This window comes from Mobula birostris, chromosome 3 (genome assembly GCF_030028105.1).
Source record: "Mobula birostris isolate sMobBir1 chromosome 3, sMobBir1.hap1, whole genome shotgun sequence".
NCBI classification, from domain to species: Eukaryota; Metazoa; Chordata; class Chondrichthyes; order Myliobatiformes; family Myliobatidae; genus Mobula; species Mobula birostris.
Genome location: NC_092372.1, coordinates 89,999,602 through 90,026,231, shown reverse-complemented (window position 1 = coordinate 90,026,231; position 26,630 = coordinate 89,999,602). Strand labels below are relative to the sequence as shown.

Here is a 26,630-nt window from a genome sequence, read left to right as displayed (position 1 = left end):
CCTCTCTGAGATGGCAAAGAGCCAGATTGCCCAATCCGTCCAAAAAGACATCATCAAACTGCAGATCACATTTTGGTCCAACAGTAGCAGAACCACATTTGAAAGAAAAAAGAAGTAAAAGAAGTAGTTTTATGAAACTTCTTGAGGATGTCTCCCTTGGTCACATTGTTCACTGGTGCCATCGTCTTGAACTTTATTTCAAGTTCATGTTCAAGTTTAATTGTCATTCACCCATTCACGAATACCCACAAATATAGCCAAAGTTAACAGTGTTCCTCCAGCATCAAGGTACGAACACAGTACCAATAGTCACAAACACCACTAAGCACATATAGCAGAGGAGATAGTAGTAAGCAGACAGTCACACAAATAATATATAATATAGCCCAAGACCCTGAGTCCATGGATGTTGTCGGCAAGAACAAGGTCACAGCAGTCTGCAAATGAGCACAGTCCATTTGCCTTCCACTGAGCGAACACTGGCGGCCAGGATCAACACTAGTATGGACGCCATGCCACACCGCCTATGTTGTCACCTCTCCTGGGTGGCTGCAAAGATGACACCATGGCCTGAGGTCTAGTCCATGCTGCAACTGAGACCACGCAGCTCTACTACCATCAGTAGTGTCAATAAACCAGTAAACCACACATTGCAGCATTCCATATTACTAATATCCAACAGTGTCTAGCAATCACAAGAAAATTGACTAAGACAATCACTTGCTGTTAGACTGTGCACCGCCTTCATGCACCGACTCTGACACCTCTTGGTATTAGGCAGCAACATGGTCCACATAGAGTCCAGCTCCTCTGCAATTTGCTAATGGGGTAGATCTGCAGTAGTTAAAGTTCTTAATATCCAATAGCATCTTGCAATTATGTAGACAATTAAAAAAGACAGTAACACCTTTGGTTGGCCCTGTAGAGGCTGCTTATCAAGGAAAGCATCACAGGAAGTTCATACTTAATCCTATTTTATGCAGTTACTGCACTGAAAATGGCCTCAAATTTCACCAAAAAAATTATTTGCTACTATATGTGTGCTCAAAGATGGCAGTCAAAATTCCTCTGCCTAGGTTACATCGTTGGTATCAATTCAAAGTATACATTTGGGAAAAGAAACATTAAGCCCAGCTTTGATGTCCTGTGATTCTATAGCTCATCAACAATTACCGTTGTTGCATTTTGTTTTAAAATGGCCAATGGGGTAAGAATGTAAAGGATGATGCCAACTCCAGCAAGGAATCGTTATTTCTTCGGAAGTCAGAAGGAAAGGAAAGGCAACTTGAATTTTGATATGCGTCACAAATATTGCATTTTTAGGACTTTATTCTAAATAAGTAATAACTTAAAATCATTTGTATTCACAATCTCTCCCCAGGTTACATTTTTTCTTTCTAGCACTGAGATCTGTTTTCAAAATTTCCTTCATGCTTTTGTTTTGAGTAAAGAATAACATGTTTGCTATATTACTCAGTCAATGGAAATAGTTTGCAGAACAGTGTATATCGAAAGGCAAGTTATTTCACATACTTACTAGGTGACAATGGGAAAATCTTACCAGTCATTACATTCTACTTGACGTTGTAGGTATGATATTTGCTCACAATAGGAATGATACACCAAAGCAGAGTGCGTAAACATAGATTGCAATGCTAAGTATTTGACTTATGAGGCCTATGTGAGATTTGAAGCTAGACTCCAGAGGATGCATGAGTAAATAATACTTGCAGATATCTCAACATATCTGTGTAATTAAGAAAGATAAGAATTAAGAATTTAAAAAGACAGACACTCTTTGTGATCAACTACAATGCGGTTGAAATTCCTCAATTAAAAACCTGAGGCTCTTTCAAACCGATCTAATCTACATCCTCACCACTGGAAAGTAAATACCAAGAGGCTGTGAAATTCATTCAGAGGTAAAATCCTAATGGAATTGGACAGGTCAGTTGCTGTCAATAGGTTGATACTATTTTTGAAGATTTTGCAGAAGAGTGCAAATTTAATGTTAAGAAAATTCATTTCAAGCTATACATGGCAGATAAAATTTCAAAGCGTTTCTGAAGGACATCTAGTGAAGTAATTATGAAAAAAAAGTCACCCACAGTTAATTTACATGTGCTTTCAGCATTTTCCACATAACATAAATAGCAAGCAGAGACTTGATTCACTCTCAAAAAGCATGCAGAAATGTGTGAAAATTTGCTGCTAATCCTGAAAGTTAATTATCATATCAACTACTATTTTCTTTTTTTTGCAGACTGATGATGTTTTCTGTTTCAACCAATTTGGATTAATTGACTAACAAGTTTAATTAAATAATGAAAATTGTTTCTCAGCACAGAGCTAATAATGTGAATTATATGAATAAGTCATAGCTGTGTAATTGGGAATAGTGGGGAAAAATGTAGGATAGCTCATTACAGGAATCAACATATTAAAGGCACACTAAAGTATGAACAATTATTGAATGTTCTTTTCTTTAGCAATAGTACCAAAATTTAGCACATTGCTAAAATAAATAAACTACAATCTACTGTTCAGTAATTATGTTGGCCGTGAAGGAATTAAAATATGGAAGGAAACATCACACTCGGATAAATCAAGCACAGCGGAAGCAGAAAAACCAATTGCCTTTGTTCTTGCCATGTGCTTCAAGGAATGGAAGCTGCCATTTTGTGAAGCTGTTCTGTAGTCTCCATCTTGGAATTGTTTGATGAACTGTTTCCTGTTCTGGGATGACCTGATCAGAGCATCTGAATGTGGACACGAGGAGTTTCTGCTATTGATTTGATAATCCTGAGACCATTCTCTAATAAGCTGTGTATTGTGTACAATAGCAGGTTTGCAGAAGTATTCTCATTATCTCTCATTGTCTGCATGACCTGGTTTGAACCTTTGTTCAAATAGAACAAAGAAGTCACCTAAAGCACAAAGTTGTATAGCTCTTGGACTACATCCAATAGGAAACTAACATAGGTCAGTCAGATGACCTCATGCCAACAAAATTGAAATGCAACATGTGAACTGATAAGTGTTTAAAAGTAAGGAGCTTCAAATGCAGAGCAGCAAGAACTTCAGGACTAACTATCACATGGAAGAATCCCCATGTTGGGGGCTGGGAGAAAAAGTATCCAACATTTGGCCAATGGAAGATCTCTCTATCAGTGTTATAATTTAGAGAATTGGTCTGAATGAGTATTGGTACTAGGAAACAGAAGAATTTGTGTTTTAAGTTGTTGGCCTGGGGTCCACATAGTTAATGTTGTTGTTTGTGCAGAGACAATAAAGTGCAAGCTTTGATTAATTAAGTATTGCATAGTCAGTTGCCTAACCTAGTTCCATTTATGAAGTCAACAATTATTTCCACCACAATCCTTGCAAATTCTTATGTATAGTTACTCATTGGCTATGTACTGATTTACTTTTCAAGAAGTTTGTCTCATATCTTTAGAGCTTCCAAGAATTCAAGCTACCTTTGTGATGGAAAGACTGAGCACTTCATTAAAGATTCTGTTTGGCTCGAGGGCCTCCTTCCTCACATTTGGGATCCAGCCATCATAACCCTCACCCCGTGGTATTGGGAATTATCAAACTGAAATAGACTATTAGTTTTGACTGTCTGTAACAGCACTAAAACTTTCACAAATCATATGGCTGGCAGCAACAATCATGTCTGCAGTGAAAAAAAAATTGCTAGAGGATCTCAGTGGGTCTGGCAGCATCTATGGAAGGAAAAGAGATAGTCAACATTTCATGTCAAGATGCTGTACAGTCTGCTATGTCCATTCAGAGAAAGGGACATGAAATCAATCTCAGAACGAATTAACTAAATTATTGGTGAACTCATAGCGGAGTTACAGCACAAAAGCCAAACTAACTATGTAGCCCTGTTATTGACATTAACTGACCATATATCAAGGCCGAAATTGATCATCATTCGTGATCCACATTTCAATGGCCTCACTGTGGACAGAGAGAAAGGAGCACAACATATAGCAGACATCCCACCTCTCCTGGAAGTTCTGGGAGTCTCCCGCATATTAATAGCAACTCCCTGACGCCCGCAAATTATATACAATATCCCGGAAATGAGAGGAAGAAGGAGGGCGGGAGTGAGAACGAGACCGAGAACGAGAGCGAGATCGAGAGTGGGAGCTAGAGTGAGTATCCTGATTGGTCTCTCTTTGAGCTAAGTAGACCTATCAGTTTTCTCTGTGGGCAGGTTTTACAGTCGACCTCTGTCTCTCCATCAGTTCTGTTTCGTGTCCTTCACCGCCATGGCAAAGTGTTTCAAAAAAAGAAAATATAAAACGCACTTCACCCCAGACTACACTAAAGTATACCCCTGCCTAATAGGGGTCAAAAATAATGACAGTGTTGCTCACTGCACTGTTTGCAACAGTGACTTTTCTATTGTCCATGTGGGTTAGGACTGTAAAAGACATGTTGAGGTGAGTTTAACTGATGTCATTTGTTCATTAGCATAGCTAACATTATTTAAAGTAGCTGGCTGGCTGCTAAGGAGCTACACTATTGATGTCCAACGTGATGAGGCCAAACTCCCTGTAGACGTGCTTAAAGTTGTAATAGAATTAAAAAACGACTCCATGATAATATATAAGTACATATTTTAATGTCACATTTTCTGCATATACCCAGTTTACAGATTCCAGTTTGCTTTACAGATTAGACAAAATCACTAAACAAAGTATTACATAAGACAATATAATAAGGATACACCTTATGCTTTTATTTCTTTTAGGAACCACAACATATTAGGGAGGCTAATCGCAGGGAAGGCTGCTCAAGTATTTCACGGTTCTTTTCAGCAGAGCCACATCACAGTACAGGAAAGTTTGCAAAAGAAATAGAAAAGCTATTTGCATTAGCATTGAGATTGCCAACAAAATACTTAACAAAGAATATATGTATGTGTGCGTGTAAATAATTTCAATATGTGTCAGATAAATTGTTGTGTTCTTTCATAATCAAATGTCCCGTAGACATGCACCCTTGGAGGTCGACTGGGGGGTGGTGGGATATGGGGTTGCGGGGGACGAGGGTGCTACCTCCTTGAAATGGTGGTGCTATCTCCCTGAAATGAGTTTTTGGAGGGTGGGATGTCTGATATAGCATGCTTTGATAGCTCATCGCAATATGTGTTCCAGTTGCAATCAACTAATTATAATTGAGAAATATCAATGTAAAGTAAGTTCAGGGGTGTTAATGTTAGCAAATTACGGGAGAGGTACATAGAAACTATTGTGTTAAAACCACTATGCCCTCATTACAAATCATGCAATGACTATTTTGAGATGAATAAAATTTATACACTTTTTGTACTAATTTCAGACAAATATTGTACAAAATTCATCTCATACTATCAAGAAAATAAAATTGCAATGTGAGATTAATAAAGTTGTTGGAAATAATGTAGAGTGATCAGAGAGTGATGGAGTCGAAGATTTGTACAATACAGAATCAGGCCCTTCCACCCATCATGTCCGTGATGACCTTTTGGCCATCTACACTAACCCCATTTGCCTGCATTGTTCATATCCTTTAATCCCTTGCCTTTATAATGGTCTATCTAAATGTCTCTTTAAAGTAGTGACTGTATCTGACTCCACCACCTCCTCTGCCAGCACTTTCCAGGTATCACCCAATGTTTTGTGCAAATAAATCTTACCCCTGAAATCTCCTTCAAAACTCTTTTTGCTAATCTTACACCTATGCCTTTTTGTTTTTCAAAAGCCTAACCACGGTAAAAATTCTGACCATCTACCCAAAAGGTCAGGGCAGCTCTACTTTGAGGGGTCCCATTCTGCTAATCACCATCAGCATGTGCAGGATTGGGTCAGATCGAACTGCCACCCATCAATAAGAGATAATTAAATCTTATTGTAATGACGTACTTCGAGACAACCATAAAACCCTTTGCTGCAGTCAAAGGACAGCAGTGACTATATCATGTCCATTTCAGAGAGCGCCAACCACATCATCAAGAATAATCAGCATCCTTTGGTGCTAGTGCTTCGTATCTTCTATCCAGCATTAGGGTAAAACAAATGGTCAGACTAATTATGCCACGTGGAAAGGGAAGGGTGACATTATGGTCAAGAGATGACGCCAAACGTCGTCGGGAAGCGGCAAGGAGAGGGAGAGAACAAGAATCGGATGAGGCCAGGGATGTACGACTCCAGGATCAAAGAGTCAGGGCAAAAAAAGATGAGAGAAGAAGAGACAGAGGAGGAGAGGCATGCACGTCTCCAGGATCAGAGAGAAAGAATAAACAGCAGAAGAGATGAAGAGACAGGGAATGAAAGGGCTGCATGTCTCCAGAATGACAACGAGAGGCACAAGGGTGGCAGATAAACCAGAAATGATGCCATCAAAGGTGTCCTTTGTTAAACAAAGAGCAGCTATATTTGCTTTGCTATGTGCTGTTCGTCTTTAATAAACTGTGGTTTTCTACTTCAGTTTCCAAAGCAAAGTGATACCAGTAACATTCAGGAAAATTTAATGTTCATTCTGGTCTCATCAGACTGCACTACCCTTCTCTCAAAGGGTGCCCCAACGGGTCAATCCGTTGTCTAGTAACTAGCAAAATCCTCCAATCCAGGTCAATTTCCTCTGCACTCTCAGCAGCACAACAGACGATCATGAAAGAATTTTTTTTAATTGCACATTTTGGAAATTTGAAATAAAAATTTAAAATACTGGAAATATGCGGTATATCAGGTAGCATATTCTGAAAGACAAACAGAGTTAATGTTTCAGATGCAAAGAACTTGGTCAGAACGGGGAAGGAATCAAGTCAGTTAATATCAAGCCACAGGAGGGTGGGAATGGGATGTTTAAGATAAAGGGAATATCTCTGATAAAGTTCATCTTCAGGCCAATGTTAAGTGAGATAATCAGGTTGACAGGTTAAGGAGACAGAACATGGTCTTTTATTCACAATAGCTATGAGAAGAGAGTAGTTGGAGAGTGAGAACACAAGCATGTAACTTTTGTAAAACACAGGCCTGCAGGACATACCTGGCAAATCAGGCTATATTCATGGACACAGAAAAGTTAAGATGACCTGGCCCATTCCGCTACAGACAGAGAAAGCAAGTTGTCTAATATTAAATGGTTCAATACTGATACCAGAAGGCACTAAACAACCAAGAAAGGAGAGACTTAAATTGGATGGCAGTTACTGTCTAAGGACATATGCTATATATTAGTCAATATTCAAAAACATATATAGAGGTATGAAGAAGTGAACAGTTGGAGACAAAAATAGTGATAAATGAAGAATAGCACTAACAATAAAAATTATGATTTTTCCCCAGTGCACAATGAGACAAGACATCAATGAAACATCAAAATGCCAACAAGGAGGTGAGAGAGATCTAAGCAGAAAAGAACATTCAAAGTCAAAGCAATTTTTTTCCTCAATGTACATATATGTTACTATATACTACATATTACAATTCATTTTCTTACAAGCTTTTAAGGGAAAACAAAGAAACAATAAAATTTATGAAAATGAATAAATAAATAAATAAACAAACTAACTCACTAATACTGAGAGCACAAGTTACAGTATCCTTGAAAGTGAGTCTGTAGGTTGTAGAATCGGTTCAGAGTTAAGGTGAGCGAAGTTATCCACACCAGGTCAGGGCAATAAGCATTCCTGAACCTGGTGGTGTAGGACCTAAGGCTCCTGTACCTCCTGCCCAGTGTTAATAGTAGGCAGAGAGCTTGGCCTAGCTGGTGGGGATCCTTGATGATGGATATTGTTAGTACTCTTTGTCAATGTGCTCAATAGTGGGGATGGTTTTGCCTGGGATTGTCTGGCTGTATCCACCAATGTCTGTAGAGTTTTCAGTTCCTGGGCATTGATGTTTCCATACCGGATCATAATGCAACCAGGCAGGATTCTCTGCACTGTGCGTCTATAGAAGTTCGTCAAAGTTGCCAAATCTATGCAAGTCTAAGCAAAGTTCGTCAAACCTACGACAGCAGAGGCACTGTCATGCCTTCATTATGGTGTGCTGTTCCTGGAAAACACCAAAGAATTTCAAGTTACTAACCCTCTCCATCTCCGATCCCCAAATGAGGACTGACTCATGGACCTTTGGCTTCAATAATCAATTCTTTAGTTTGAGTGGCATTGAGTGAGAGGTTGCAGTTGTGGCACGATTCAACTAGATTTTCAATCTCCCCCCCATACACCTATTCGTCACCACTTTTGATTCGCCAATAACAACGGTGGCATTGTGGCGACCCACTTTCTAGTACACATGAACCAGCTCACAACAACGCGCGCAGGCAGAGGGCCGGCCCCAAAAAGGACGCCAGGTCATCTTCACCAGCAGGGGGAAAATCCCGCGCACGGAAAGGGTCTGGGAATATGCATTCCCCATAGCAGTCCCGTCCAGGGAGGGCAGGAACAGAAAGGCTTTAAAGCAGGCCGCGAAGTTTGAATAAATTTCTTTCATCGCAACTCCAACTCACCGACTCCATGCAGTTATTCTCGTGCTGTGTGTAGCACACCGCTACAGCATCAAACTTAAATATGGTAATGGAGCTGTACTTAGCCACACAATCATAGGTATAAAGAAAGTAGAGCAGGATGCTAACCACACAGCATGTGGTGCACCTGTACTGCTGGTGATTGTGGAGAAAATGTTGTGCCTATCTGTACTGACCAAGTGATAAAATTGAAGATCCAATTACATAGAGAGGTACCACGGCCAAGATCTTGGAGCTTATTGATTAGTTTCAAGGGCATGATAGTGTTGAAAGCTGAGCAGATGTCAATGGAGAGCATCCCGATGTACGTATCATCAAGGTGTTCCAGAGATGAGTGAAGGGCCAATGAAACGGCATTTGCTATTGACCTCTTGTGACAGTAGGCAAATTGGAGTGGATCCAGGTTACTCCTCGGGCAAGAGTTGCTGTTCTTTGTGACCAAGCTTTCGAAGTACTTCATCACAGTGGATGTAAATGCTACTGGACAATAGTCACTGAGGCAGCTTACCACATTCTTCTTGAGCACCAGTATGACTGAAGCCTGTTTGAAACGGTTGGGTAACTTGGACTGCGAAGCGAGAGGTTGAAGATGCCTGTAAACATACCTGCCAGTTAATTAGCCCAGGACTTCAGTATGCCATCTAGGCCAGATGCTTTTGTGAATTCACACTCCTGAAGGATGCTTTCATATCAGTCTCAGAGAGTGAAATCATGTAGTGGTCGAGGGCTGTGGAGGTCATGAAGATGCCTCCACGTTCAGTTGTTCAAAGTGAGCACAACAGGCACTGATCTCATCTGGGAGTGAAACCTCGTTACTGTTTTGTCCCTTGGTTTTATTTTGTGGGAGGTAATAACATTAAAACCCTGCCACAGCTGTTGCACATCCTTTGTGATTCAAGTTTGCTCTAGAATTGTCACTTTGCATTCAAGATGACTTTCTGGAGGTCAGACCTGGCCCTCTTGTACTTTCCAGGTTACTAGTCCTGAATGCCACCAATCTGACCCTCATCTTTTGGTTCATCCAGGACTTCTGGTTGGGGAAGAAGCTGAATAATTTCACAGGGATACATACATCCACAAGTGTCTTTATAAAGTCCATGACAACCATTCACTCAGATCCTCTGAAGGGACTCATGTGAACATAGCCCAGTCCACTGACTGAAAGCTGTCCCATAGCTGCTCCTTGACTTCTCATGGCCACCTCTTTATTGTCCTTGCCTTTGATGTCTTGCTCTTTAATCTCTACCTATATGCAGATAGAATGGGAACAGCATTCATCACATTTGCCAAAATGCAGTCCAGGGATGGAATGGTAGGCATTTTTGATGGTAGTGTAGCAGTGATTGAAAGTGTCGGGCCCTCTGGTGCTGCATATGATATGCTTATAGTAGCTGGGAAGAGATTTCTTCAAGCCAGCCTGACTGAAGTTCCCAGCAAGGAAATGAATGGCGTCAGGGTAGGTCATTTCTTGTTTGTTAAACATGACACTCAACATATCATGTAGTAGCTTGACATCTGCCTTTGGTGATATGTAAACTACATATAGAATCACGACGGAGAGTTCTCTCGGTAAGTAGAATGGTTGGCAGTTAATTATTAAATGTTTCAGGTCAGAAGAACAAGGGTGAGACTAGCCCACTACGTCACAACACCACAATAAGTTTGTCATGAAGCAGATACCACTTCCTCTGCCCTTCCCTGATGCTGCTGTCCGGTTATCCAGTGAACTGGGAAACCATCAGGCCCAAGCACAGTGCCAGGTGGGGGGGGGGGGGGGGGGGAGAGGAGGGGGAGGGGTTAAGTCTCAGTGAAACACCAAATGCGGTAATCCTTCATTTCCCTCCTATCAACAGTCTTTCTCCTTAGGTCCCTTGTCCAGTGACTGTATAGGCTAGGGAGAGGTAGACCTGTTCCTCGTTACTTCAGCCTGGTCTGAAATCCACCCTCACAGTCTATGGTGGATAACCAGTCAACTTTAGGTGTCATACCTGCATTCCGAGAGCCAAGTTTGCCAAATTCTTCAGGCTCCTCAGGAGATCGTAAGACTGCTAGTGCATTTGCATGTTTCAAAGGTGTATTTCTTAAAGGAAGATTACAGGCTGCAGATACCAGTGATAACAGTCCAGAAGATGTACCACTAGTAGCTTTGTGAACTCCATAGAAACTGGTCTTAATAACCTCTCTACTCTGTGTCATTAATTTTCTTAATAATTATTTTGGAAACAGTGTCTTCCATATTGGAGATAAAAAAAATTAATTAAGCCAAAATGGAAATACATAAAAGTTTGCTCATCTTTATTGTTTACTTTATTCAACAGAATCTTCAGTTAAAATTAAATGAGGATTGAAACAATGAATACTAAAATTTGGTATTTAAAGTTGTCTGAAACAAAGCTACGTCAATTTGTATACCAAATTCCAAATTCTAGTAAGATCGAGGCTAAATTCCTACCCATTTACAATTAATAACCAGAAAACTAGAGTAAAAGTATCCTTGGAAGATTCCTGTGGTGCCCTGACAGCTAATAGGTGATTACAAATAAATACTGCTTTCAGAGAAATGAAGCATGAGAATGATGTAAATTGCTTCTGTCTCAATTGTCTTCAACAGCATTTGAAAATTTCACTAAGGTACAGGTGTCCCCCGCTTTTCGAACGTTCGCTTTACAAAACCTCACTGTTACGAAAGACCTACATTAGTACCCTGTTTTCGCTTTCAGAAGATGTTTTCACTGTTACAAAAAAAAAAGCAGCGCGCTGGGAAAATCAGCGCGCCGCGCGCCCCGAGCAACCGCTCTCCCCCGGATTCGGAACTGCATTCTCGCCGGCATTGCTTAAACACGTGCCTGTGAGCAGCCGTTTGCAAGATGAGTTCTAAGGTATTGGAAAAGCCTAAAGGAGCTCGTAAGGGTGTTACACTTAGCGTAAAACTAGACATAATTAAGCGTTTCGATCGTGGTGAACGAAGTAAGGACTAAGTGAGTTTGGCTTGTGGAAGTTGATGAAGATGATGTTGAAGAGGTTTTGGCATCCCATGGCCAAGAACTGATAGATGAAGAGCTGATGCAATTGGAAGAGGAAAGGCCAACAATCGAAACCGAATGCAGTAGCGAACGGACCAAAAGTGACTACGTGAGATTTACGCTGCAATGATAAAGTACAACTTTAATTTTGAAAGGGTACATCGGTTTAGGGCATATTTGCAGGATGGTTTGAATCCTTCCTTATAAAGAACTGTATGACAGAAAAATGCGCGAGGCTCAGCAGTCAAGCAAGCCTTCCGCATCAGCCACAGCAGAGGATGAACCTCGACCTTCGACATCGAGGCAGGCAGTCATAGGAGAAGATGAGCTGCCTGCTCTAATGGAAACAGACGACGAGATGACACCCCAGTGTCCCACCACCCCGCGATTCACGGAGAATACAGCGGTAGCCGGAAAGCATACAGCACATCTTTAAGAAAAAAGCCAAAATAAACATGCTAATTAATTAGGTGCCGCCGGACACGTAATTAATTAGCATGTTTATTTCAGCTTTTTTCCTAAAGATGTGCTGGATGCCTCCTGGCTACCACTGCACCCCTGCACTCTTCGCAGTTCGGTATCTGTCGGCGGCCTGGAGGGTGGGGGCCACTCACCACCCAACCTGCGACGACTCAGTTTAACACACCACCATGAGTGTGCTCGGTGCTGAACCAATTCTGGTAAGTGATACCACACTGGACATACATTATTTCTACTTTATATCGGCTGTGTATTTTTACGTGTTATTTGGTATGATTTGGCAGCTTCATAGCTTAAAGGTTACTGGACAGGGCTTGCGCCATGTTTTTGCCAACAGCGCTTGCGTGAGATTTTCTGCCGACGGCGCTTGCGTGAGATTTTCGCTACGGAGAAGAGCTCAGTAATGATTGTGGAAAAGTATTTCTACTTTATATAGGCTGCGTATTTATCATATCATTCCTGCTTTTACTACGTGTTACTGTTATTTTAGGTTTTATGTGTTATTTGGTATGATTTGGTAGGTTATTTTTGGGTCTGCAAATGCTCACAAATTTTTCCCATATAAATAAATGGTAATTGCTTCTTTGCTTTACTACATTTCGGCTTACGAACCGTTTCATAGGAACGTTCTACCTTTGGATGGCAGGGGAAACCTGTATTCCAATTTCCTAACTCAAACCTTTCCACTGTTGAAATAGATGATGAGACAAACCAAGTATAAAGTTCACATAATAATCTCCAAAAAAATGCAAGAATTAAAGAACAACTTTTGAGACCATATTTTAATAATGAAACAATATTAGAAATGACAAGCACATTCAGGGCATAATTTTTCTCTTTTTTGTCAGTTATTTTTACTGTATTTAATATTTAAATTTCACAAATAATATTCAAAATACAACGTACTGGAGAATATTTTCCTCAATATCCATATCCTACTCTAAAACTATCAGGAATGAACAGTCTTCAAATACAGGTGTCCCTCGCTTTTCGAACATTCGCTTTATGAAACCTCGCTGTTACGAAAGACCTACATTAGTTCCCTGTTTTCGTTAACAGAAGGTGTTTTCACTGTTATGAAAAAAGGCAGCGTGCGATAAAAGGCAGCGCGCAAAAAAAAAACAGCGCACGCCCCGAGCAGCCGCTCTCCCTCGGATTCAGAACGGCATTCTCGCCGGCATTGCTTAAACATGTGCTGTGAGCAGCCATGAGCAAGGTGAGTTCTAAGGTCTCGGAAAAGCCTAGAAGAGCTCGTAAGGGTGTTACACTTAGCGTAAAACTGGACATCACGGTGAATGAAGTAAGGACAAAGTGAGTTTGGTTTGTGGAAGTTGACGAAGATGATGTTGAAGAAGTTTTGGCATCCAATGACCAAGAACTGATAAATGAAGAGCTGATGCAATTGAATGAGGAAAGGATAACAATCAAAACCGAATGCAGTAGTGGAATTGAAGTCGTCCAGGAACTGAACGTGAGGCGACTGCCTGAGATTTTCGCTGCAATGATAAAGTACGACTTTAATTTTGAAAGTGTACGTCGGTTTAGGGCAGGGGTCCCCAACCTTTTTTGCACTGCGGACCGGTTTAATATTGACAATATTCTTGAGGACCGGCCGACCCGGGTGGGGGGAGTAGGATTGCCAACGGACAAGAGTGGCAGTCAAATGCGTTGTGTTTACCCAGAGAAAGACTACAATGACCACGAAGCCTTGCGCAGGCACCAGTGCGCATGCGTATCCTGTGTGCGCCTCCCAATTTATTTTTCCTGCAAATCGTTTTGGTGATTCTGTTCGGGGGGGGGTGGGGTGTTAATCACGGCCGGAATATAAGTGAAAAGTGGCTAATACACTCAGTTTCGTTTCTAGAAGGGTTTATCTAACAAGTTTAATATAAACACACAGCGCATATTTTCCTCGCATGAATATAGTGATAAGTTGATTATCAGAGGAGCTTGCAGTAAGTGTTGAACGAACTTCCAGTAGAAGTGGCAGAGGCAGGTTCAATATTATCATTTAAAGAAAAATTGGGTAGGTATATTGTCAGGAAAGGAATGCAGGGTTATGGGCTGAGTGCAGGTCGGTGGGACTAGGTGAGAGTAGCGTTCGGCACGGACTAGAAGGGCAGAGATCGCCTGTTTCCATGCTGTAATTGTTATATGGTTATATAAGTCAATAGCATCATAACATTTTAAGTAACATTTGGATATTAAACACACAGCATATATTTTCCCTGTATGAACATATAAAATCATTGCAACACACCAATATCGCAGAATCAGTGGGAGCCCTGGGCTTGTTTCCCTGCAACAAGACGGTCCCGTCGAGGGGTGATGGGAGACAGCGATACTCGAAGGGGGTTCCTTATGTCCAGTCTATTCTGTGATTTAGTTTTCGTTGCATTCATTGCAGAAAACTCTGCTTCGCAGAAATATGTTGGAAGCAACATTTTCAGTGCTTTCATGGCTATCTCAGGATATTTGGACTTGACTTTGATCCGGAATGCCAGCAGAGGTGTTATGTCAAACATACTTCTCAGCCCGCCGTCATTTGCAAGCTCGAGGAGTTGATCTCCTTCCCGCGCTGACATGGATGACGCGTGGGTAATGACCTCACATGCGTAATGGCTCAACGGTTGCCGTGACAGGGAATGAGGAAAGGTGTAGCTGACTCATATCGCCAAATCTTATCGTTTCCTCGCGGCCCGGTAGCATATGCTTTGCGGCCCGGTACCGGTCCGCAGCCCGGCGGTTGGGGACCACTGGTTTAGGGCATATTGGCAGGATGGTTTGAGTGCTTACAAAGAAATGTATGATAGAAAAATGCGCGAGGCTAAGCAGTCAAGCGAGCCATCCACATCAGCCACAGCAGAGGACGAACCTCGACCTTCGACATCGAGGCAGGCAGACATAGGAGAAGATGACCTGCCTGCCCTGATCAACGATGAGTGACATCCCAGTGTCCCACCACCCCAACCACCGCGTCCTGGACAGAAACCGATTCGCAGAGAATGCAGCGGTAGCCGGGAGGCACCCAGCACATCTTTAAGAAAAAAGCCGAAATAAATAAGCTAATTAATTAGGTGCCGCCCAGCACGTAAATATCGGCCCAGATCAGAGGCGATTGCTGATTGCGTCACCTCTGATCTGGGCTGACATGTACATGCCGGGCGGCACCTAATTAATTAGCTTGTTTATTTCAGCTTTTTTTTTTAAAGATGTGCTGGGTGCGTCCCAGCCACCGCTGTACCCCTGCATGCTTCGCGGATCGGTATCGGTTCGCTGCCTGGAGCGACTCCAACAACTCAGCCGAACACACTATCATCATTGTGCTTGATGTCTTCACGATTCCCTTAAGTGATACTACACTGTACATATATTATTTCTACTTTATATAGGCTGTGTATTTTTATGTGTTATTTGGTATGATTTGGCAGCTTCATAGCTTAAAGATTACTGGAGAGAGTGTTTCTGCCAATGGCGCTTGCGTGAGATTTTCGCTACGGAGAAAAGTGCGCAATGATTGTGAAAACATATTTCTACTTTATATAGGCTGTGTATTCAACATATCATTCCTGCTTTTACTATATGTTACTGCTATTTTAGGTTTTATGTGTTATTTGGCATGATTTGGTAGGTTATTTTCGGGTCTGCGAACACTCACAAATTTTCCCCATATAAATAAATGGTAATTGCTTCTTCGCTTTACGACACTCCAGCTTACGAACTGTTTCATAGGGACGCTCTACCTTCAGATGGCGGGGGAAACCGGTAGAGTGTTTACTGTTTCATTGATGTCCTGGAAGTTAAGTGGTTGTATTAAGACCAAAATGAGAAGAAATGTTCTAATGGACTTACAGATGAAATTTTAGAGAACTAATGAGTAAATGTGTGTTTCTGAGCATTAGAAAGGAAGAAGGTAATTCTCATTGATTCATATTGGAAAATTCCAAGGATTTGTACGCTTCTAGTGGGCATGACTACAAAGTACAAAATCAAGATGGTAACCTTTTTCATTTCCAGAGCAATCCCATTGCAAACTCCCCCCAATAAAAGCGAACTTATCTCATCCCCAGTAAAGGGAGGAAACACATTCATCGGTAAAATAACAATATATTTTCTATTTGTCATAGGGTAGTTTACAAGGATATAAACAAATATCGTGCACATTTTAATTACGTATTGAAGATTGGTAGAAATAAAATCAGGTTTTCATAGAATGAGAATGCACAAGAGAAGCACTTAATAGAAATCCGAAACTACATTATACGGAGTTCAGAGGCAGACCACATATTTAAGAAATCCCCAATATTTAAAATGGGAATTTAAAATTGTAATCCTATGCCAGGATCCATAAACTCTTTTGTGCGGCTGCAAAGAAAATTGTAAAGTAAGTAGTATGTTACATTATTTTTAAATTATTTTTGTTCTAAAGGAATGTTTTAAAGAAGTTAAAGGGCTGTTCAAAGTTGTTAAAGTTCTAAAAATACTTTAAAGTCTTAATTTACTGGCATTATTTGTTTTTATTTTCAGTGTTTCTCAATAGTAGGGCGAGTGGTTTTTGACTTCTGTCAAAGGTTTACTGGAGGCCTGTCTGACCACAATGCCAATTTAGGTCACAGGAGACCTTGGCAAATTCTTCACCAATCTCAGGCACCAGTCTGTTCTCCAAGACTTCTAAGTAACATTCCATTGAATACTGATTATACTGAAAATGACATGCAACATATTTGAATATTCATACCTGGTAGAGATATTCGTTTCAGGAAAAAATCCAGCCCAATTGTTTGTTTGTACTGCTTTCCAAAAGCTTCCTGCGCAAAACGCATTGCCAAAGAGGTCTGTAACAGTTAAGCATTCATCTTAAGACACATTCCTAATAAAATTACCAAGGACAATTACAAAGTAATAAAACGTGAGAGGAGGGCAGGCGATGGGATCACAGTGCAAAGATATCAGGAGCAGAAAATTGAAAATAGAGTTGAAAAAGAAAGCAATATGAGGGAAAGCAAAGGAACAGGGAGGAAAAGTGAGGGAGGAGCAGCAGGACCGAAGCAAATGGGAAGGAAAGAGAAGATGAGACAGGAAGTGGAAGGAGAGGGTTGGCCTGAGGGGAGGGTAAATTGGATGGAGCGGGACAGGAAATTAAGTGGGAGAAGGTGGTGAAGACAGGGGTCAGGGAAGCCGTAGGGCAAACAGGGGAATGAGAGGAGAATGTTGAGCATCAAAGAACATGGTCCTAAACAGGTGCAATGAGAAGCGGAAAGGGGGTGTGGGGAACTGAAAGGTGGTGGATGGAAGTGGGAGAAATGAGGGGAGGCGAAGGGAGGAGGAAAGGGAAGGTGTAGGGTTAGCAGTAGGAGGGTTAGTGGGTGGGGGAATGTTGGGGGTTAATAGTGGGAGAAAATGCAGGGAACATTGTAAATGAGGAATACTGAGAAAATGGGAACAGAGGTAGAGATTTGTAGGGTGAAAGTGAGAGTGGGAACAGTAAGGAAAAAATAGTGAGGGAAACAGTGGGGTATTATTTGCAAGTGGGAATAGTGCGAGTGGGTTAATAGTGGATTAGTGGGGGACATAGTGGGAAGGAGTAAATGATGGGGATGGGAATAATATGGGGCTGGAGAAAATTGTGGGAAAGGGAAATAGTGTGAGAGGGCAGAGTGGGATGGGGGAACAGAGAGAGACTGGTGCAGGAAATAATAGGAAGAGGGAATAGTGGGATATCATTGTGAGCCAGAATTGTTGGGGGGGCAATAGTGAGAGAATAGATTAGTGTAGAGGGAATAGTGATGGGGAGATAGTAAGAGAAAGTGGATTAGTGCTGTGGGGAATAGTGGGGAGGCGTATTAATGCAGAAGGAATTTTTAGGGAGGGGAACCCTTGACTTCCTGTCCAATAGACTGAAACCAGTAAGGCAAGGCAGCAGCACCTCCACAACAACTATTCTAAACACTGAAGCTCTCTCCAAGGTTACATTCTCAGACGCTACTTCCAGCACACTCATAACTGCGGACAGATTCTGCCCTAACTCCATCTACAAGTTGTATTACCATTGTAATGGTTCGCATCTCAAATAGCAATGAGTCGGAGTACAGGAAGGAGGTAGAGACCTTCGTTACATGATACCATGACAACTTGCCATCAATGTTCAGAAAAGAGCTGATCACTGATTTCAGAAAACATGCTCCTGTAAACATCAAGTGTTGAGGTTGAGAGTTTCAAGTTGCTCAGTGTGAACATCACCAATAACCCGTCTGGTCTAACCACATTGATGTCATCGCCAAGAAAGCTCACCAATGCCTCTACTTCCTCGGGTGCTAAAAATATTCAGCACATCCCCATCGACCCTTACCAATTTTTGTTGATACAGCATAGAAAGCATTCTTTCCGGATACATAACGGCTTGGAATGGCAATTGTTCTGCACGTGACTGCAGGAAATTGCAGAGTAATGGACACACCTCAGCCAGTATGGACACGGGATGCAGCCTCCCCTCTGGGGCTCTGTCCATACTGCCAGTTGTCTCAGTAATGCAGCCGGCATAATCAAAGACCCCATCCACCAAGGACATTCTCTCCTCTCCACTCTGCAATCAGGCAGAAGATACAAAAGCCTGAAAGCTCAAGGACATCTTCTATTGCAAAATTCTCAGACATTTGAATGGGCATCTTGTATGATAAAATGGACTACCAGACAATCTACCACATTGTGATCTTGCACTTTATTATTTACCTGCACTGCATTTTTCCAGTAACTTTACACTTTATTCTGCATTGTTATTGTTTTACCTTATTCTACCTCAATGCACTGCGTATGGTTTGATCCACATGAACAGAGTGCAGGACAAGCTTTTCACTCTATCTTGGTCCACATGACAATCATAAGCAAATTCTAATACCAATAAAGCATGGGGAATAGCGTAAGGAAGATTACAGTGGTGGGGGGGGAATAGCGGAGTGGAGGATTAGCACAGTGGGATGGAATTGTGGATGAGAAAGAGGAAAAATAGTGGGAGAACATAATAGTTGGGAATACTGAAAGAGGGCTGAAATTGTAGCGGCAGTAATCGTAACCAAGTGGTTGGAAAATCGGGGGGGGGAGAATATTGGAAGTTGGGAAATAGTGCAAGGCAGCAATACTTTAGGAAAGTAATGGGGCTGTAATATTTTGAGTCAGAACAGTGCAAAAAGGGTGTGGAACAGTGGAGTGTGATAGTGAGGGGGATGGTAGGGGGATAGATAGCATGGGTGGAATTCTGAGACGGGGATAGCATGGCAGGAATGGTGGGAAGGAGATAGTAGGGGGGAATGGTGGGAGGGGATAGCCTGAGAGGGGGTTAGCCTGGGGGGGGGAGAATGGTGGGAGGGGATAGCCTGAGAGGGAGTTAGCCTGGGGAGAATGGTGGGAGGGGATGGGGGGAATGGTGAGAGGGGGACGGCATGGGGAGGAAGGGTGAGGGGGGACAGCGTGGGGGGGGGACGGCGGGGGGGGACAGCGTGGGGGGGGACGGCGGGAGGGGGACAGGGGGAATGGTGGGGATAATGGGAATTGGGAGGAGGAATAGTGGTGTAATCAGAGGGGGAGGGGGTTATAGTCAGAGGAAGGGAGAAGGTGCGAAAATAGGTAGTGGAAGGAGAAAGATGGAAATAGAGAGTGGAAGAGTGGGAAATGGAGAGGGGAAAATAAGCGGGTGGGAGGGGGAAGTAAGAGGGTGGGAGAGGGAAGAAACAGGGTTGAGGAGGAGGAATGAGGGTTAGGAGGGAGGGTGGGAGGGAAGAAACAAGATGGCAGGGAGGAGTGGGGATGTGAAGCCGAGGTCAGGGTGCTTGGGGGCCCAATGGTGGCAGACTTATGGTGACTGAAGGGGGTAGGTGGTTACAGACCAGCGGTTGACGAAGAATGAGGCATGCAGAGTGAAGGCGGTCAGAATGGGAGACGGGCCCCATATGTTCAGGGCTTTTAATCGCCACCATTCACCTTTCCCGACGCGCCATCCCCAAGGATGACTATCTTCAGCTGACGGTCCTGAATTTCGTCCTCGGAGTCGGACATGTCGCCGGCACTTGAGCGCCGCTGTCAGCAGACCACGCGGTGTCCAGTCCGGTTTCCACTCCGGATCCTGTTGGTGTGCTGCTCCGGATCCTGGTGATCTGCTGGTCCGGGGGTCCGCTCCAGATCCTGTTGGTGTGCTGCTCTGGATCCTGTTGGTGAGCTGGTCCGGGATCCGCTCCGGATCCTATTGGTGTGCTGCTCGGGATCCTGTTGGAGTGTTGGTCTGGGTTTTGCTTCGGATCCTAGTGGTGTGCTGCTCTGGATGCTTTTGGAGTGCTGGTCCGGTTTCTGCTCCGGATCCTGGTGGTCGGCCGGTCCGGGTTCCGCTCCGGATCCCGTCGCGTTCACAGCTGGAGCTCGCCGTTGCCAGGGTCCATTTTCAGAAACGTTTCAAGACATGGGGAGTAGCATTCCGAATTCACATCGTTCGGTCACGGGCGCGATGGAGGGAATACAGCTAGCATAACAGTGATTGGAAGAAGTTTATGAACCTTCTTTGGTAACCATATAGTCGCATGTACTGTCTCGACGCCTTTGCTCTATAATGATGTGCAATACTACGTTCTTCCCTCTGTGAACGATGGGCTCTTCCAGTCTGACGCAATTGGTCGCTAAGGGATGAAGGGGTGAGAGTTCACGCAGTTGCTGCTCGGCGAGAGCGAGCGGGGCCGCGCTGCTGACGCGCTGGCGGAGTGTCGTCGCTTCCATTGGTAATTCTTACGTCCTGATGTGCTGCTGCTCCGCCAGCGCCTGTGGGGAGAGAACACAGATTGGAGGTCGATAACCTTCCGTCCAAGTTAATCTTTCGTTTATTTACATTGAAACGAGGGGTTGGGAATCACAGCCAGTTATTGGTTAAAATTCCACGGATCTCACGTGGAAGTGTGCCGCAAAACAGTAATTATAACTTCCCCCTTTCGTGTAAATATGGTTAGGACACGAGAAATCTGGTGGCATATTTACTCAATTTTCATGATATTGATTTACTGAAACGCTAGTTAGACCGTAAGACATGGGAATAAGCTGTACGGCTGATCGATTTTGCTCCGCCATTCCATATAGAATGGACTGATTTATTATCTCTCTCAAACCCATTCTCCTGCCTTCTCACTGTAACCTTTGCCACCCGTACTGCTCAAGAACATATCAACCTGTGCTTTAAATGTACTTAATGACTTGGCCTCCACAGCCATCGGTAGCAATGAGTTCTACAGATTCACTACCTCTAGCTAAATAAGTTCCTCCTCATCTCTGTTATAAATAGACACTCCTCTATTTTGAGGCTGTGTCCTCGACTCACCCACGATAGGAAACATTCTTTTTATTTAGGTCTGTCAGATAGATATAAATGAGATTCCCACCCACTCATTCTTGTAAACGAACTAGTAACTGTACAGCTCAGAGCCATCAAACGCTCCTCATAACGTTAACGCTTTCATTACCGGAATTATTCTCGTGAACCTCGTCTGGCCCCTTTCCAATGCCGACACATCGTTTCATGGATAAGGGTTTCAAAACTGCTCAAAATACTCTGAGAGTGGTGTGACCAATGCCTTTTAAAGCCTCAGCATCACATCCTTGCTCTTATATTCTGGTCCATTTGAAATGAAAAGCAACATTGCATTTAAATTCCTTAACACCGACTCAATCTGCAAGTAACTCTTTAGGGAACCCTGCAGAAGAACTCCCAAGTCTCTTTGCACCTCTGATTTTTTAAAATTTTCTCCCCAGGTAGAAAAAAGTCTTTTTTCCTTCTACCAAAGTGCATGACCATACAGTTCCCTTCATCAACACTAACAACAAGCTGGAGGAACTCAGCAGGTCAGGCAGCATCCGTGGAAACGATCATCTGATGAAGGGTTCCGGCCTGAAACATTGACTGATGGTTTCCACGGATGTTGCCTGACCTGCTGAGTTCCTCCAGCTTGTTGTGACTGTTGCTTTGACCCCAGCATCTGCAAAATATTTTGTGTTTATGTTTCCCTGCATTATATTCCATCTGCAACTGCTTTCCCATTTTTCCAGTCTAAGTCCTTCTGCAGACTTCTTGCTTCCTCATACTACCTGCCCATCCACTTGGTTTTGTATCGTCTGTAAACATGGTGACAAAGCAATCAATTTCATCATCCAAATTGGTGACATATAATATGAAAAGAACTGGTCCCAATAATGACCCCTGTGGAACATCACTAGGCACTGTCAGTCAATCGGAATAGGCCTCCTTTATTCCGACTCTTTGCCTACTGCCTGTCAGCCAACCTTCTATGTATGCCAGTGTCTTTCTGTGATACCATGGACTCTTATCTTGTAAAGCAGCCTCATGTGAGGCACCTTGTCCAAGACCGCCTCCAAGTATTCAACATCCACTGACTTCTTTAACTATCCTGCCTGCTATTCTTCAAAGAAATCCAACAAATTTGTCTGGCAAGTGTTTGCTTCTGACTTTGGTCTACTTCATCGTGGGCCTCCAGGTACCCTGAAACTACACTGTTAATAATGGACTCCCAACATCTGCCCAAATACTGAAATCTGACTAACTGGCCTATAATTTCCTTTCTTCTGCCATCCTCCCTTAGCAAAGAGTGGAGTGATATTTGCAATTTTCCAGGCCTTCAGAACCATTCCAGAAGCTAGTGATTCTTGAAAGATAATTACTAATGCCTCCACAATCTCGTCAGCTACCTCTTTCAGAACCCTAGGATGTAGTCTGTCTGGTCCAGGGGACTTATTTACCTTCAGAACTTACAGTATTCTAAGCACCTTCTTAGTTATAGCAACTGCACTCACTTCTGCTCCCAGTACTCACAAATTTGTGGCATAATGCCAATGTCTTCTGGCGTGAAGACTGAAGTCTTTGTTCCCCCATTACTACCTCTCCAGCGTCGTTTCCAACTGTCTAATATCCACTCTCATTTCTCTTTTTATACGATGCCTATAAAAAGTGTTTCTTCCCCCCCCCAAATCCGCAGAAGTTTTCATGTTTTATTGTTTTATAACATTAAGTTACAGTTTGGCTTTTTTTTTAACACTGATCAACAGAAAACAGACTCTTTTGTGTCAAAGTGAAAACGGATCTCTACAGAGTGATCTAAATTAATTACAAATATTCACCCCCTTCAAGTCCATATATAATAAATGCACCCTTGGCAGCAATTACAGCCTTGAGTGTGTGTGTGTGTAGCTCTCTTGGCTTTGCACATCTGGACACTGCAATATTTCCCCATTCTTCTTTACTGTAATACTAATGCATCTGACATTAGCCTCTGTCTCTCAAACTACGGGGTGAATTGTATCATATTATAATCACTGCCTCCTGGTGTTCCTTTACTTTAATCTCCCTAATCAAATCTGGTGCGTTACACAACACCCAATCCAGAATTGCCTTTCCTTATTGGGCTTAACCACAAGCTGCTCTAAAAAGCCATCTCATAGGCATTCTACAAATTCCCTATCTTAGGATCCAGCACCGACCTGATTTTCCCAAACTATCTGGATATTGAAACTCCACATGACTATCATAATGTTGCCCTTATTACGTTTTGCCTTTTCTATCTCCCATTGCAATTTATATCCCACATCCTCACTACTGTTTGTATGCCTGTACATATCTCCTATCAAGTTCTTCTTACCCTTGCAGTTTCTTAACTCTACTCACACAGATTCTGCACCTTCCAATCTTATATCACCTCTTTCTGAGGATTTCATTACAGTTTTAACCAAAAGAACCCCTATTCCCTCTGCCTACCTACCTATCCTTTCGTTACAAGGTGTATCCTTGGATGTTAAGCTCCCAACTATGATGGTTCAGCTACGACTCAGTGATGCCCACAGCATCATACCTGCCAGTCTCTAACTGTGCTACCTTATTCCATGTACTGTGTGCATTCTAATATCACACCTTAAGTCCTTTAGTTCAGGGGTCCCCAAGCTTTTGCGCACCGCAGACCTGTTTAATATTGACAATATTCTTGCAGACAGTTCAACAGTGGGCATGACAGGGAATGAGGAAAGGTGCAGCTGACTCATATCGCCAAATCATATCGTTTCCTTGCAGCCCGGTAGTACATGCTCGCGGCCCGGTGGTTGGGGACCACTGCTTTAGTTGATACAATAAAAGTTACTTGTCAGTCAATAAACAAGCAACACACATCAAAGTTGCTGGTGAACACAGCAGGCCAGGCAGCATCTCTAGGAAGAGGTACTGTCAACGTTTCGGGCCAAGACCCTTCGTCAGGACTAACTGAAAGAAGAGCTAGTAAGAGATTTGAAAGTGGGAGGGGTAGGGGGAGATACGAAATGATAGGAGAAGACAGGAGAGGGAGGGATGGAGCCAAGAGCTGGACAGTTGATTGGCAAAAGGGATATGAGAGAATCGTGGGACAGGAGGTCCAGGCAGAAAGAAAAGGGGGAGGGGGGGAAGCCCAGAGGATGGGCAAGGGGTATAGTGAGAGGGACAGAGGGAGAAAAAGGAGAGAGAGAAAAAGAATGTGTGTATATAAATGAATAAATAACAGATGGGGTGCGAGGGGGAGGTGGGGCATAAGCGGAAGTTTGAGAAGTCAATGTTCATGTCATCGGGTTGGAAGCTACCCAGACGGAATATAAGGTGGTGTTCCTCCAACCTGAGTGTGGCTTCAGCCAATACATATTCAGTCAATTGACATGTCAGTCAATACATAGTCTCTCTGATCATTATTATTAAGGGGTAAATCCTTATAACACTCTTCAATGGTACTTTATAAAACTCTGGTTAGAGCACACTTTCAAAGTTCAAAGTAAATTTATTATCAAAGTACAGGTATGTCACCATATACAACCCTGAGATTCATTTTCTTGTGGGCATTCACAGTAAGTACAACAAACACAATAGAATCAATGAAAGACCACACCCAACAGGGTGGACAACACTCAAAGTGCAAAAAACACAACAAACACAAATACAAAAAGAAATAATCATAATAAATAAATAAGCAATAAATATAGAGAACATGAGATGAAGAATCCTTTACTAATGCCTCCACAAAAACGAGACTTTAGTTCATTTACCAATTATGACAAATATTATATATATGGCTTATATTTGGTTGTTTTGAGAGTTCTGCATATACCACTAGTTTCATCATTCAGTCTATTGTTATAATTAGATATGACCAAGTTCATTACTGAAAAGGATGACACATGAATAGGTCGATGAAAATACTGTTACTAACTGCCATTGCAAGATTTTTCAGACAGTTGAAAGTTTCAGGACTGGAATTTCAGAATTTCACAATCTCATTGTCTGGATTTTTATGCTTTGATCCTGTCACTAACAGATATTTCAGTATTTTCTAATTCAGCTCTTTTAAGTCGACAAATTTTTGTTCCCAAATGGAGCTGCAAAAAAATATCGATCTACAAATCCACATGGCATCATTTAATCCTTGACAAGATCATTCGTCATAAACAGATGATCCAAACAATCAACAACTCATTTGAAGACGAGACCTCTACTCAGCCAAAAAGCATTGTATGATGTTGGAATTTAATGCAGACAAGTGTGAGGTGTTGAACTTCAGTAGGACCAGTGAGGGTAGGTCTTACACAGTGAATGATAGGTCACTGGGGAGTGCAGTGGAACAAAGGGATCAGGGAATACAGGTCCATAATTCATTGACTGTGGTGTCATTGGTGGACAGGGTCGTAAAGAAAGCTTTTGGCACATTGGCAAGAGATGGGATGTTATGTTGAAGTTGTGTAAGATGTTGGTGAGGGCTAATTTGAAGTACTGTGCAGTTTTGGTCACCTACCTACAGGAAAACTAAATAAGGCTGAAAGGGTACAGAGAAAATTTATACGGATGTTGCCATAACTGGAGGACCTGAGTTATAAGGAAAGGTTCAACAGGTTAGGTTATTCCTTGGAATGTAGAAGACTGAGAGGAGATTTGATAGAGGTGTATGAAATGATGAGGGGGTATAGACAGGGTAAATGCGAGCAGGCTTTTTCCACTGAAACAACACACATCAAAGTTGCTGGTGAACACAGCAGGCCAGGCAGCATCTCTAGGAAGAGGTACAGTCGACGTTTCAGGCCGAGACCTCTTCCTAGAGATGCTGCCCGGCCTGCTGCATTCACCAGCAACTTTGATGTGTGTTGCTTGAATTTCCAGCATCTGCAGAATTCCTGTTGTTTTTCCACTGAAGTTGGGTGGGACTACAGCTTAGATCGTGGGTTAAGAATGAAAGGTGAAAAATATAAAGGAATATGAGGGGAAACTTCTTCACTCAGAGGGTCATGAAAGTGTGGAATGAGCTACCAGTGCTAGTGTAGAAACTCAGCATGTCAGGCAACGTCTGTGGAGAAGAATAAACAGTCAACGTTTCGGGCCGGACCATTCATTATGAGTCCTGTTCTAGGCCAGAATCATTAGAGGCTGCCTTGCTTTTTATTTGTTTATTTATTGAGATACTGTGCAGCCCTCCGAGCTGCACCACCTAACAGCTCTGACTTAATCCTAGTCCAAACAGGACAATGTACAGTTACCAATTAGAGGAAACTGGAGTA

The 26,630-nt window shown here is 42.5% G+C and overlaps 1 protein-coding gene across 1 annotated transcript in view; it reads right to left on the bottom strand.

The window, feature by feature from the left end:
- rab28 (RAB28, member RAS oncogene family) overlaps positions 1 to 20,681 on the bottom strand; it is a 130,349-nt gene extending 109,668 nt beyond the window's left edge. Inside the window, exons 1-2 of the mRNA XM_072253016.1 lie at positions 20,010 to 20,681; positions 16,774 to 16,870 (exon numbers count right to left, since the gene is read on the bottom strand). Of these exons, the coding sequence (XP_072109117.1) occupies positions 16,774 to 16,870; positions 20,010 to 20,084 (172 nt within the window). The 5' untranslated portion in view covers positions 20,085 to 20,681. The remainder of the gene's footprint in view (positions 1 to 16,773; positions 16,871 to 20,009) is intronic.
- Between the last annotated feature and the right edge of the window lie 5,949 nt (positions 20,682 to 26,630).